Raw genomic sequence first — 14,392 nt, forward strand, 5'->3', positions numbered from 1 at the left:
TGTGAGCTGAATGGGAGCACATCTCCACAGACAGTTTCCTAAATCTTGTTGACAGCATCCAAAGAAGTGTAAAGGCTTTTATAGCAGCTACCTTAATGGCCATTATTTTAAAATGAGATGTTCAATATTTGTTGCACAGTGGTGTAGTGATAGTTTATAAGGTGGGTGTAATACCAGGTAGATGGGTAGGTTACCAAGGAGGATGTGGTTATACTCTCCTAAATTTTCCATTGTCATTTTGGCTTCTATTTGGCTATACAGTAAACGACCAGAAAAATTGCTGGGTATACCCTCCACTATATCACTGTTGTTGCATCTATGTATCCAGTTGTTGCCACATAATTTAGCTCTTCTTATTGGGCCATAATCAGGCTTTTAATTAAAAATATTCACTACATTTTGGCACATATTTGGCACTGAATTTAAATGCTCAACAGGCGTAATATCGCAGCTTGCTTCTGAGAAAATAGGCCTATGATTTGTCCAGACTGCAGTGGATCCAGTAAGATAAAGTGACAGAAATCCAGCAGATGTCAGTCCGATGGTGGCGGCTGCCAGGCCACAGCAGTCCTCCGTGTGACAGCCGACGCTCACCAGGAGGAATGTCAACCCCCACCTTCAGATAAGTTTTGACAGCTGTAAATTGAGAGAGGCAAGAGAGGAGGGAGCTGCTATTTTTAGCTTTCATTCAGCCCGAGAGAGAGAGAGAGAAGGCCCCCTCTCTCTTTCTGTTCCCCTCTGAAGACAACCACCCCTTCTGGATCTCTCTTTTCTCTCTAGCCGGAGAAACTTCTGGAGGTCTGACCACAGTATTAAGACTGGGAGAGACCGCCAGGGTGGAGAAAGATATCAGACACAAGCTGTAGAGTGAAGAAGGAATCACACAAACCATCAGGCCAACATGGCTCTGCTGTGCTACAACAAAGGCTGTGGACTGAAGTATGACGCTGACAACAACAAGGATGGTAAGACCTTGTCTGTCTCTCTTTTTGTACTTTTAATTCAAACACTCAGTCCAGTCAGGGGTTGTTGGTTGGTTTAATATTTTGGTCATTGAGGTCGTGAAGCCTCAGTGGAAGTCAGTCTGTCTGAAGGGAAACAAAAGCCTGAACTCAAGCGTGTAACTTGCTCTTGTTAGTGTTGGTAGGTGCTGGAGTTGAACAGATTTGCTTTGTTTTTCTTAGCAGAGGTTTAATAGACTCATTAATCTAACTTCTGCACTCTGCAACAGTTGTAAAATACATCACAGCAAGCTGAAATCAGGACTACTTTCCAGTATCCTTGAAAAAGAGGACATCTTTATTCAGACTTTTCAAAAAGACAACTTTTCCAAACTACCTCTAATAGTATTTTAGTCTGACATTGGGCTTATGTATACGTTTATTTTAAAAGTATGTTCATGTGACCAGATTTATTTGTCTAACTATACAAATCGATGTTAAAATTTGGATTCAAATTTGACAAGTTCAGTATAAAAAGACGAAACACATTCAGTGCAACTGAGCAGAGATTACTGTGAATACTTTATCAACCACAACAGATGGATAGGAAACCAGATTTATGATCTTTATTTACTTGTAAAAACGGGATAAAGCAAGTGTTGGGTTGTGTGATGTCAAAGAAGTTGTGTTTTTATTGTCGTATAAACTGTGTGTGAGTGTGAGAGAGCATGTACTGTATAATATGCCACATGTCTCTGGGAGCATGAGCCAGCAACCAACTTCCTTTTATGGGACGCTCCCTCTCAACTCTAGTGACCCCCCTCAACAGCTGGTACACTCTGCCGAGTGTGTGTGTGTGTGTGTGTGTGTGTGTGTCTATATACAGACTGACTCTTTCTTTTTCCTCCTAAAGATTCCTGCCTCTTCCATCCAGGTGTCCCCATCTTCCACGATGCTCTGAAGGTAACATTCATACTGCATACAAGTAAACATATAAACTCTTTTATTTAGCGGGGGAAGAAGATGAACATGTTTGTTTGTGTGTCCTTCTCCAGGGTTGGTCCTGCTGTAAGAAGAGGACAACGGACTTCTCCGAGTTTCTCTCCATTAAGGTAAAACAGCTCAGGGTCAAGCACTAGCATCTGCAGATAATGCAGGAGCCTGTAAATATTTGTGGTTGGTTGGAAGTTGGAACAGATCTTCTGTAAGGATGCTGCATAAATCACGTCTCAGTGAAAGTAAAAAAATAATGATAAGGTGAGATATTAAGAATCAAATAGTGTAAAAAACACTGTAAATCAACTAAGTACATATTAAAGTACAAGTGTCAGGTTCTTACTGCACCTCTAAACCTGCTACTTATAATTCAGGGACACATTTTGTACTTTTTACTCAACTACAATCATTTGATACCTTTAGTTACTTTGCATCTTAAGATTAATAATAAAATATAAAAGGTTAGATTGTCAAAATTAGCTCCACATTTACCAGCTGCACCAGTAAAGCCATGCTTACACATTGATGCTTCAGTGATTTGGGATTTTGTCTTCTATTACTTTACATAGGAAGCTCATCAGGAGGGAATATTTTAATGGCCAGTGTAAACAGAAAGAATATATGGTGGTTGACAAAGGCAAACATGGTACAACAGCCCCAAAAATGTATTTGGACAAATCTGCTGCAGCTTCAGACGTCAATCCAGCAACGTTTTTAGATGTTGATATTTGGTTTAACTTAGGTTGTGACGTTGCGTGATGAATATTTAATGTCAGGACAGTATCTAATGCCAGCCTTGATTTGAGGTGGGATACTAATGACAGATGACATTGCTGTTTTGTTGGCTTTAACTTGTGTTGTTATGTAACCAAAATCCAAGGTCTTCTAAGCATCTCATGCCAACAACATCTTGACATAGAATAATGTGAACGTTGTATGACATTTATTATGTCATCAACCTGATATTCATTCCAACCAAAAGATAATGTCTGTCCAACATAAGGGTCCAACGTCTTGCTGACGTTACATTGATGTTCGGTGCAAGCTGGGAAAACACATAAATCCAAAACAAATACATTAACAAGCTGCAAAATAGGCAACATAAAAAGGTATGGATCCTTTTTTACATTTGACCTTCACAATATTATAAAAGAGTGACAGCTTTATGTAGCTTGTGTTAAATGATAATATCATAATTTACCCTTTTACGTCACCTCCTCACTCCACTTTTCTTCCAGCTGCTGTTTTCTTTCATTTTTGTAAGGAACAGGACTTGAAAACCTGCCTTGTTTGTTTATATCGATAAAATTCAATGAAGAATTAATTAAAAAACCTTTCTTCCCGCTCCAGAACACAAACACACTGTGTGTTCCAATACCCACACTACCATGCTATATAGTATGCCAGAAAAAAGATTTAGTATGTCCCAGTACACAGTATGTCAAATGTAGTATGCCTAAAGTACCAGGATGTTCTGCTACACCTGGACCAATTTTGCAGTATGCAAGTCAGCATGCTTTTCTGTCTATTCTGACCCACAGTCCTTTGCACAGCGGACGATACGTCACATTGACTGAGCTGCAAACAGATGACAGCTTGACAGCTCATTGACAGCTGTTTGACAACCAATTGACAGCTGTCAGAAGTCGCAATGATGGATGATCGCACGTCCAAGTGACTGTTGACCAGTCGATTAGTGATAATAGGAATAAGTAAACAATGACAGAGAAATGATTAGCCTCTGTAATTTTACTACCGTGAATATAATATGTTAGAATCTACAGTGTATGCAGTCATTACTTATTGTTTTATCTCCATGGTAACGGATAAATGTGTAAGAGGGTCAAAGTTATGAGACAGTAGTATGTCCTGGCTGCGTGCATTCTGTGGTCACTGTAGCGCATTAACCTTTTTTGGCCACCGTTTGCAGGAAGCAAGAATGGCTTTAATGTTTATATGAGCACGTGACTGTTGCTTTAGGACTGAAAAATGTTATGATTCACCCTTTAATAGAAACATATTAAGGTACCGCACGGTACAGTGAGCAGTAGCTCCAGTCATTTTTCTCTGTGAAGGATTATATGGGACACAGTTACTAAAATTAATCTCCAACGAGAGGAGAAATAATATGTAAAGTTTTACATCCTTAAACCAAGACTGAGCTCTGTTGTTGAATGCAGGGTTGCACCCGTGGGCGCCACAGCAACGAGAAGCCCCGGGAGCCTCTGCGGCCGGAGGTGTCATCAGATAAGGGCGAGATTAAACACACCAACGACCACGAGATAATCTACCAGGGACCCAAATCTGCTGAGACACTGCAGAAGGAGAGGCCCAGGTGTGTGTTTGTAATTGCAAGATCCCTCTTTCTCTCATTTGCATAAGATAACTGGGATGTGTCGTCTTGTATAGAGCTTCCTGTTACTCACAGGCGTGCAGCTGCCTCTGTATTCATCCACAGAGGTCAGGATGAGGTCGCCCGCAATATTCCTGGAATAAATAACTTTGTGGATAACTCCATACATCCTGCAGTGCTCTGTGTGTAGCTGAGCTTGTGTGTTTGTTTAACGACATCCATTTTTGTGTTAACATGAAAGTGTGTGTGTTTTTATGTGCAGTTCAGATGAGGCCAAGACAAAGTTGCCCCACAAAGTATCTGCGTCGCTGGCTCAGGTGCTGGAGAAACTGGACATCAGCAATAGAGCTGAGAATGAGAAGAAAGGTCAGTGTGTGTGTGTGTGTGTGTGTGTGTGTGTGTGTTTAATACTGAGGCCTTTGGATGTTAACTTTTCTTTTCATCTCAAAATCAACTGTCTCATACAGCAAAAAATGTAGTCTTATTACATTTTAAACAATGTTACCTAAAAAAAAGGCGAGAAATCAAGAAAAGCGAGAAATCTTAAGATAACAGTATTTTAGTTTTTCTGTCAGTCCTTAAACAACCCCAAAATGAGGCAGCTTGCATCACTAGAATAAAATAAACACACCTTACATTAGAAAATATCTGAAACATGTTAATTTGTATTGAAAACAGGTTAAAATATTCACACTGTGTTCTTAGATTTTTTTATTTATATTTTTATTTACAGTTATGTTGAAAACTACAGTCACATTACACTTCAGTCACAAACTTGATATGAAAATGATTTGTTTTTCCAGTTCATGTGTGTATTATTCTACATTTAATATTTTCAGAGCAGGCATTTCTGCCTATACTTGTGTTTCGTGTTTGCTAATGTACACGTTCAGGGGTAAATGTGTGTTTGGATTATTGTGATGCAACAATTCAACAACAGTTTTTTGTAAAAAAAAATTTGCAAAAGTTTTTGAAAATTAGTCTATCTTGAACAAAAAAAGACAAAAATAAGACAAAATAAGGCAGATTTTTGCACTAGAATCAAGAAAAAGAAACATGAAATACTTGAGACAAGGTCATTTGTATGAGAGATTGAAATATTCATACTGTGCTTCAGGGAAGTTGAAAGTGATTCCACAACAGTTTAGTGTTTTGTAAAAAAAAAAAAAAAAAAGTCAAAAAAATACATCTTTTACATCATTTTCTGTTTGCATGTGTCAGGACTAAATTTTTTGTGAACGTTTAATGCATAGTTCAACAATAGTTTATATTATTGTACAACTGTGTTGCAGAAATCACTGTTTCATCAGGACATTTAGGTTCAAAAACTTTTCTTTCTTAAAACAAGTAAAAAAAAAAATCTATCAGCACACAGAATGCCTCAACCCTAAAAAAAGAAGATTGCAGAAACAAATCACTTGCACTGGAAACACGTCGAGGTATTCTTACTTCATTAGTAGCAGTTTCTCACTTGTTCTTTCACTCATTCAAATTCTCCATCTATTCCAATGAACATAACTTTTCTAGGATGTCTAGATCTATGGTTACTCCCCTCAAATGCATTACCTTATTGGCTGGGATGTCTATAAGCCAATCAGTGTTCCACATCATTTAAAGTAGACCACAGTAGAGCTACGCCCCCTTTTTTACAAGCATGGCTGACTGTGAGGCAAGGAGGACGTGCAAAGCACTTTTAAGTCTATTAATCATATTGTTAAAGGAAATAATTTGTGTTTAAACTGTGTTTAAAGTAAGATTTGTTGCTTTTACTTAGGATTTTGTCACAAATATTCGTCCCTCATACGCCGGATCTCGGTGTCAGTGGGAAAATACTGTTTACATAGGGAACTATTGTTCAGGTTTTCTGATGATACACTTCTCTGTGATGCATTTTATTGATTATGTACACAGAATATTCATTTCAGGAAGGTTTGAACACAACGTTTTCTGGAAATACTTCAGAAACTGAAGATATTCTGAGTAGTAATGATAACTACAACACAAATATATATGCGGTGTGTTTCAAAGCATCACTTTGTTCATTTATGTGAGTGAATTATTCAGTAAAAATGATTAAACTTTTGTTTTTATGTTGAAAAAAGGTCTGCTGGGGCGCCCGTTAGCTACCTGGTAGAGCAGGGAGTCCCATGTACATAGGCTTTTCCCCGCGTCCACAGCCCTTTGCTGCATGTCATCCCCCTGTCATGCTAATGCACTGTCCTTTCAAAATCCCTTTCAAAAGTATCTTAAAAAAAAAAGAGACCATATTGTCATTTTTACCATTTGGTGACTTCTGCGTTAAGATTCTTCATCCAGTGGAATGGACAGAAAAAACAATGTGTAATAAAGTATGTTAATCAAAATAATTTTTTTTTGCTAATGATTAAGGAGTGCATTAAAATGTGCTTTTGTGTTTGGAATATAACTGTGTTCTGAATGTTAAGTAAACAAAAGACAAAGCTGACTCGATAAGAAATACATTTTGACACATTCTTCACACAGTCCTGATGTCCTCATGTCAACTCTGTTCTCGACTTTCTCTTCTGACAGAGAGTAAGGCGATCATGTTCGGGACCCGATGCAAGAACGCAGGATGCAAAACAGTGAGTGCCTCTTTTATTATGTGTTCAGTTGTGTGTGTGTGTGTGTGTGTGTGTCTTTGTGTTTGTTGGCAATGTCTGTGGCCAAAAATAGTCGCCTATCTGGCACCAGCAAAAGCCCTTAAGAACAGTTGATCATTCCTGGACTGTAGTCCTGTAAAGCTTTTGAACAGCTCCATCTAGTGGACAAGATGGGTCACAACACATGTGAGCCATTTACCATACCTGTCACTGCCACATTTGTAACCTGTACTGGCCTCTTTTCTTTTCAACAAAAATCTCTCCCAGAATATTTAAGTGGTGGAGCATTTATTGAACTTAACTGACTTTATCCTTCTTTATTTTTCCCTTTTACTCCACTATACTGATATAATAATTGAAAAAAACTTGACAGCTATTATTATTAGTTACTGAGCAGATTAGAAAATTTACCCATAAAATATATGATCATCTGATAAAACATGATGTATTATTATAGCTTAAACAGTACGTGAAGTTGTAGCTCCAGCTGCAACATTGAAATGCTGACTTGTAAGTACATTAGTAATAATAATAATAATGATACAGTAATATAAGTTATGACAGTGTAACACTGAAAGGGGGCTGTGTAATGGTTGCTTTTACCTTGAATAATGAGTACAAATATTTTCTCTATTCTTTGTGCTTTCATATAAATTTGAGTAAAACATTCTTTTTAATCCTGTTTTCAGGATTATGAGGTCCAAATTGAAAAGATTACGTTTTAAAATGTATTGAATTTTTTTTTTTTCCCCATTCAGTAAATTTGTATCCCCTGAAAACTTTCATATCTGTTACAAATTTTAAGTATTTCTCCATAGCAGTAAATATTTCTGGTTAAATAAATGACAATTGACACTTGCTGTTGATAAAATATTTATATTATGATGTGCATTCATGTGTTTAACACTCCAAAACGTGGTCAGTTAATCAGCTACATGTGGAAATCTTTAAAGTAAAGTAATCAGAGCTGTTCTGATTTGATCAGAAAACGTTTCCTTGATTGAAGAAACTTCTTCTCTGACCCCGTCTGCAAAAACAAATGACCTCACTTGAGCTCCCGACCCCGAGATTGATAAACGTTGCATTCAGACAAACAACACACACTTGACTGGTGACCTTATTGCTTGACTGATGAACAGAGGTGTGAGGAGAAGCTGTAATCTGTTACAGGTTATTGATTGTCCCATCTTCACCCAGTGATCATTAGCTTTGTGTTTGTGTGTTCAGGTCTATCAAGGCCCAGAGACAGACATGGAGGTCTGCACCCACCACCCCGGAGCGCCCGTCTTCCACGAGGGGTAAGACACAAAGACACACTGCTGCATGTTTCCACTTCTTTACTCCGGATATTACAAAAAGGCATTATGCACAATCCGCTGTAACACAATCATAATTACAATCTTTATTTGCATAAGTCTCTTTTCAAAGCATAATTAGAAGGCTTCTACAAAGAGGAGATGTAAAGTAAACAAAACTGAAGGCCATGTAAGCAAAGCAAGAAACATAAAAGCTTAAGATCAGACTATTAATGAAAGATAAGTAATAAGAAACAAATCTGTGACATTAGAGCTGACTTTAGAAGTAAATTAAACTTCTCTTTGAATTGTATTAAAGTATATGTGCATCACTCTGATATGGAGGCCTTGAGTGAGACACTTACACCCATGTCTCTCAAGTAATACTGCTGCTTGTTGGATGTGTATCATTATATGAATATCAGTGAGGTCGTAGCTTTCCATTTCCTGAACGATGCAGCTGTTACAAACTCCTTCTCACCTATGATTGTGTTATTGTTCAGGTATAAGTACTGGAGCTGCTGCTGCATAAAGACAATAGATTTCAACGCCTTCCTGGACCAGAAGGGCTGCACCACAGGGAAACACCGCTGGGTCCCAAAGCAGGTACGTACACTACCTCGGGGGGCGTTCTACTAAAATGAAAGGTAAAAGGCAAAAGGGTCTGAGTTAAAGTTAGCGTTAAATGTCATTTCAGGACAAAGTTGTTGCTGACAAAATACCTTATGTAATATAGAGATGACGATGTCAACGAAACAACCTCAACTTTTAAAATTACCACTTGATATGCCTCTGCGCCAGCGGGAGCCATGAACCGAGGCAGTGTGTTTTCGAGTTGTGTGTCTGTACATCCTGTCCTTGAGAACATGACACTTCAAGGGAATATGTTCAAATTTGGCACAAATGTCCACTTGGACTTAATGATGAACTAGTTTGTTTTTGGTGGTCGTAGGTCAAAGGTTAAGGTCACTGTGAACTTGTCTATCTCATTCTTGTGAGCGCAATATCTCAAGGATGCCTTGAAGCAAATTCTTAAAATCTGGCGCAAACATTCACTTGGGGTTGAAGATCAACTAATTAGATTTTGGTGGTCAAGGTTGCTGTGACCTTAGCTCCATCTCATTCTCACGAACGCAATCTCTCAAGATCGCCTGAAGAGAATTTCTTCTAATTTGGCACAAACATCCTTGGACTCAACGATGAACCGATTAGATTTTGGAAGTCGAAGGTCAAGGTCACTGTGACCATGTGTCTCATTTTTGTGAATCCTATATCTCAAGAACACCGTGAGGGAATTTCTTAAAATTTGGTACAAATGTTCACTTGGACTCAACAACCTCCAATTAGATTAAATTTCGATGCTCAAAGGCCAAGGCCACTGTGACCTCACAAAATATGTTTTTGGCCATAACTCAAGACTTCATATGCTTTTTCCTTTACACAAACGTCTAATAGGATAAAATAATGAAGTGATCACATTTTATAATCAAAAGGTCAACTTCACTGTGACATCAGAGTTCTCCAGTGTCAGCGTGGATTTTCTTCCAGGTTCTCCAGCTTCCTCCCACAGTCCAAAGACATGCAGGTGACTCTAAATTGCCCGTAGGCATTGTCTGCCTCTGTGTCAGACCTGAAAAGTCTAAGTGGTTACGGATAATGAATGAATGAACAAACTTTAGATGATAGATAGATTTGACAACTTGGCCCGATGACGTGAAAAAGCAGCGGCTGTTTTATTTATTGTTTTTGCATGTGACTGAACAACAGTGGCGTCACATTAAACAACAGGAAGGTGTCATTATTTGTGCAACACCAGTATGCAAGGAGATTCAATTCACTCTGCTGTTGATTGTGACTTACTGCTTTGCAAAAAGGAAACAGATGAGCAGTAGTGACAAAATTGATTGAAACACCCTAAATTTGTGACTGACCTTATTATTGTGTTTGTTTACAGGACAAGAAGAAGGTGGCGTGTCGATACGACTGGCACCAAACAGGAAACAGTGTTGTTGTAACAATTTATGCCAAGAATGCAAACCCAGAATTTTGCTGCATCGAAGCCAACCGGACAGTGGTGAGTGGTTTACACACACAACTCTATAATGAATACCAATGGTGGAAAGTAACTGAGTACATTTACTCAAGTATGGTACTCAAGAACAAGTTTGATGTACTCATACTTTTTCCTGCTACTTTTCTATATTCAAAGGAAATATTGTACATTTTACAAAACTCCATAGTTATATAAATACATACTTACACATATTTATTCTCACTTACAATTTAACCATGCAGCTAGCAAACAATATTGTACAATATTTAACATTTTGAAAGGTCAATATTTCCACGGCGTTCTCACTCGCAACTCCTCAAATGCTGGCACTTGTTCAGTGGCACCCTTTACTGTCTGTATGAGATGCACCAGGCTGTGTCATTATTAGAAGCTCAGGGTACCTGACGTAGTATACAGAGCGAAAAAGTCAACATTGGGCTATTTAAACTGTATGTTACACCAGATTACATTACGTCATGTTAGTAACAAACATACTAATTTTAAGCCAAATCATGATCTTTCTTAGAAATCTAGTGAAGTACATTTGTAGCAAAACCAAAAAATGAAGTAAAGCTACATTGGTTGAAGTTTTTTTTGTTCTGTTTTAAAGAGACGATATGGTTTTAACAAACAGGAACTGTTTTTGTGGTTTTAAGACAGTATGCATGTTACAAGTGGAAAGTGACACACCATCCCTAAGCATCCCAAATTGACTCAAGTGGAGTACCTAATGTAAGGATGTTCTTAACGACTAATTTCCCTGACATCTAAATGCAAGTTCGACTAGTTTAAAATCAAGAAACTCTCCAAAATAAACAGTCAAAATTGAGCACAATTTCATCTGTACATTGAAATATTATCTGGAAAAAAATGTTGTGCACATGATGAGCGCCATTTAAAACTGTTCATCATAATTTAAATTTACTGGAACGTGAGGTACTTTGCACCATGTGTTATCTTTCAAAACATGACAACAGTGTCAGTGCTTGTTGGTATCTCCTGCGGGCCCAAAAGCACCTTTCATTCAGCATAGCAAAAAACCATCTAGTCAGCGTGACTGTGTGTGAGAGAGGGAGAACTGTTGGTTAGTTTTGCATGCTGATCCAAACTCCTCCCATTTTTCTCCAAGAGTCTAAGTTTAACCAACTAGTAATTCTAGTACCAATTAGTGTGTGACCGTCTAGTTGACTATTAGCGGACATCCTAGGTACCTAGAGCACCATAGTTTGACGTGTAGGGCCAGTATTTGATGAGTTGTGAGCAGGAATGTGTTGGTAATGTACACATTTAAGTATTACATATTATAAAATCATCTTATTCTTATTACTTATTTTTTTTCTGTCTTTCAACTCCCTTTAGCTCTCCTGTCAAATCCAGTTTGAGAATGATAAGCTTTTCAAGAGAGAGTTCCGCTTCTGGGGCGTAAGTATTTAAATAAGTACATCTACATACATCTGTCAGCAGAGTGATATAACCTTTCTGTCTGATATACTATTTGACATACTATACATATAGACTATAATTTGATTTCTCTTACCCTCAGGTGGTCGATGTTAAGCAGAGCTTTGTCAATATGGTCCCTTCCAAAGTGGAGATCACCCTCCGCAAGGCAGACCAGGTGGCCTGGGGCAAACTGGAGGACCCCAACTACAAACCTGAGCCAGAGCCCGAGGACACAACTGAAATCACAAAGTCATTCCATCCCGACCATGACATTGATGATGATGACATCAGTGACTCAGACGAGGAGTGGGCCTATGATACTGCAGAGAATAAAAAACAGGAGAATGTCACTGATGGGCAGAACAAGAAAGAGGAAGGCTTGCAGAACTTTCAGAGGAAGGAGGTGGAGGAGGAGATGAAGAAGGCGATGGAGGAGAGGCAAAGAGCAGAGGAAGAGAGGAAGAAACTAGAGGAGCAAAGAAGGCAGGAGGAAGAGGGAGGATACGAGGACATGCCAGATCTTGAGTAACTACTCTGAAATAAAAGTTGAAGATTGGCTCTAATTTGCATTAGCAAGGCAGAAAATACATAATTGATAAAGACATTTAATATTCAATGTTAAAAAAACCTGTTTCAAAAATAATTAGATTCCAGCTGTTTTGTAACAAAAGAAATCCAAATGAAATAGTATACTTTGCCAACACTACTTCTGGATGTTCTTACTGGGAAATGTAATTATTTCTATCTACGGATGCATGGTATTGGTCGAAATTGTCTTTAAAACAAACAGATTTGACCAACATGCTTTTTCTTATTTTGCACAATTAATAATATACATTGAAAAGCATTCTATTTAATGTCTCCATCTGCTGGTGGGCCATCATAATAATAATAATAATAATAATGTTAATACCACTATAAAAACACTTGATGATCACTAAAATTAGCTGATGAAAAAAGTGGATATATCAATATCCACATCAGTTATCAGCATCACCAAAATAATCCAATATTCTGCATCCCTAGTTACATCTTTGGCTATCAAACACACTGGATCCTTCATGTGTAATTTCATTACAATGCTCTAAATAGTAAGTGGTCTTATCTTAAAATGTTAAATTATTCAACTGAATGTACCCTAAATGAGAAATAAAGACTCTTTCTATGGCAAAATGTCTCTCTATGTCTAAAACAACTGAAAGAATCAGAGATACAAGGTAAGATCACTTCTTCTCACATAAACTAATAATGTTTATATGGCAATTTGACTTTTTTAATGCCGTTTTAAACGACATGCTATACTGTGACCTTTTTATGCAATTTTGAACGACATGCTGTAGTATGAATTTTTTATGCCGTTTTGAATGACATGCTATACTATGAGTTTTTTTATGCAATTTTGAACGACACGCAAAAGTATGACCTTTTTATGCAATTTTGAATGACATGCTGTAGTATGACTTTTTTATGCAATTTTGAACGACATGCTATCATGAATTTTTTATGCCGTTTTGAACGACATGCTATACTATGACTTTTTTATGCAATTTTGAACGACGTGCTATAGTATGAATTTTTTATGCCGTTTTGAACGACATGCTATACTATGAGTTTTTTTATGCAATTTTGAACGACACGCAAAAGTATGACCTTTTTATGCAATTTTGAATGACATGCTGTAGTATGACTTTTTTATGCAATTTTGAACGACATGCTATCATGAATTTTTTATGCCGTTTTGAACGACATGATATACTATGACTTTTTATGCAATTTTGAAGCGACATGCTATAGTATGACTTTTTATGCAATTTTGAACGACATGCATACTATGACTTTTTATGCAATTTTGAATGACATGCTATAGTATGACTTTTTATGAAGTTTTGAACGACATGCTATACTATGACTTTTTTATGCAATTTTGAACGACATGCTGTAGTATGACTTTTTTTATGCAATTTTGAACGACATGCTATCATGAATTTTTTATGCCGTTTTGAACGACATGCTATACTATGACTTTTTTATGCAATTTTGAACGACATGCTATAGCATGACTTTTTTATGAAGTTTTGAACGACATGCTATACTATGACTTTTTTATGCAATTTTGAATGACATGCTGTAGTATGACTTTTTTTATGCAATTTTGAACGACATGCTATCATGAATTTTTAATGCCGTTTTGAACGACATGCTATACTATGACTTTTTTTATGCAATTTTGAACGACATGCTATACCATGACCTTTTTATGCAATTTTGAACGACATGCTATCATGAATTTTTTATGCCGTTTTGAACGACATGCTATACTATGACTTTTTTTATGCAATTTTGAACGACATGCTATAGTACAACTTTTTTATGCAATTTTGAGCGACATGCTATACTATGACCTTTTATGCAATTTTGAACGACATGCTATAGTACGACTTTTTATGAAGTTTTGAGCGACATGCTATACTATGACCTTTTTATGCAATTTTGACGACATGCTGTAGTATGACTTTTTATTCATTTTTGAACGACATGCAATCATTAATTTATGCAGTTTTGAACGACATGCTATACTATGACCTTTTTATGCAATTTTGAACGACATGCTGTAGTATGACTTTTTTTATGCAATTTTGAACGACATGCTATCATGAATTTTTTATGCCGTTTTGAACGACATGCTATAC

At 37.3% G+C, this 14,392-nt stretch overlaps 1 protein-coding gene across 1 annotated transcript; it reads left to right on the top strand.

Annotated features, from left to right (window-relative positions):
• The first annotated feature begins 671 nt into the window (after positions 1-671).
• Positions 672-12,875, top strand: zgc:92429 (uncharacterized protein LOC445063 homolog). Its single transcript, XM_049569320.1, has 11 exons — positions 672-965; positions 1,855-1,904; positions 1,997-2,053; positions 4,118-4,272; positions 4,553-4,656; positions 6,841-6,893; positions 8,139-8,209; positions 8,710-8,812; positions 10,161-10,280; positions 11,619-11,681; positions 11,803-12,875. The coding sequence occupies exons 1-11, from the start codon at positions 902-904 to the stop codon at positions 12,229-12,231; spliced, it is 1,269 nt and encodes a 422-aa protein (XP_049425277.1). The 5' UTR covers positions 672-901; the 3' UTR covers positions 12,232-12,875.
• The last annotated feature ends 1,517 nt before the right edge of the window (positions 12,876-14,392 follow it).

This window comes from Epinephelus fuscoguttatus, linkage group LG23 (genome assembly GCF_011397635.1).
Source record: "Epinephelus fuscoguttatus linkage group LG23, E.fuscoguttatus.final_Chr_v1".
Lineage (NCBI taxonomy): Eukaryota > Metazoa > Chordata > Actinopteri > Perciformes > Serranidae > Epinephelus > Epinephelus fuscoguttatus.

What these genes read in the sequence shown, in the direction of transcription:
- zgc:92429 (XM_049569320.1), top strand. Translation starts at nt 902, where the DNA reads ATGGCTCTGCTGTGCTACAACAAAGGCTGTGGACTGAAGTATGACGCT. An exon ending in CGCTGACAACAACAAGGATG is followed by an intron (nt 966 to 1,854) that starts GTAAGACCTTGT and finishes TTCCTCCTAAAG; the next exon opens with ATTCCTGCCTCTTCCATCCA. An exon ending in GAGAGTTCCGCTTCTGGGGC is followed by an intron (nt 11,682 to 11,802) that starts GTAAGTATTTAA and finishes TCTTACCCTCAG; the next exon opens with GTGGTCGATGTTAAGCAGAG.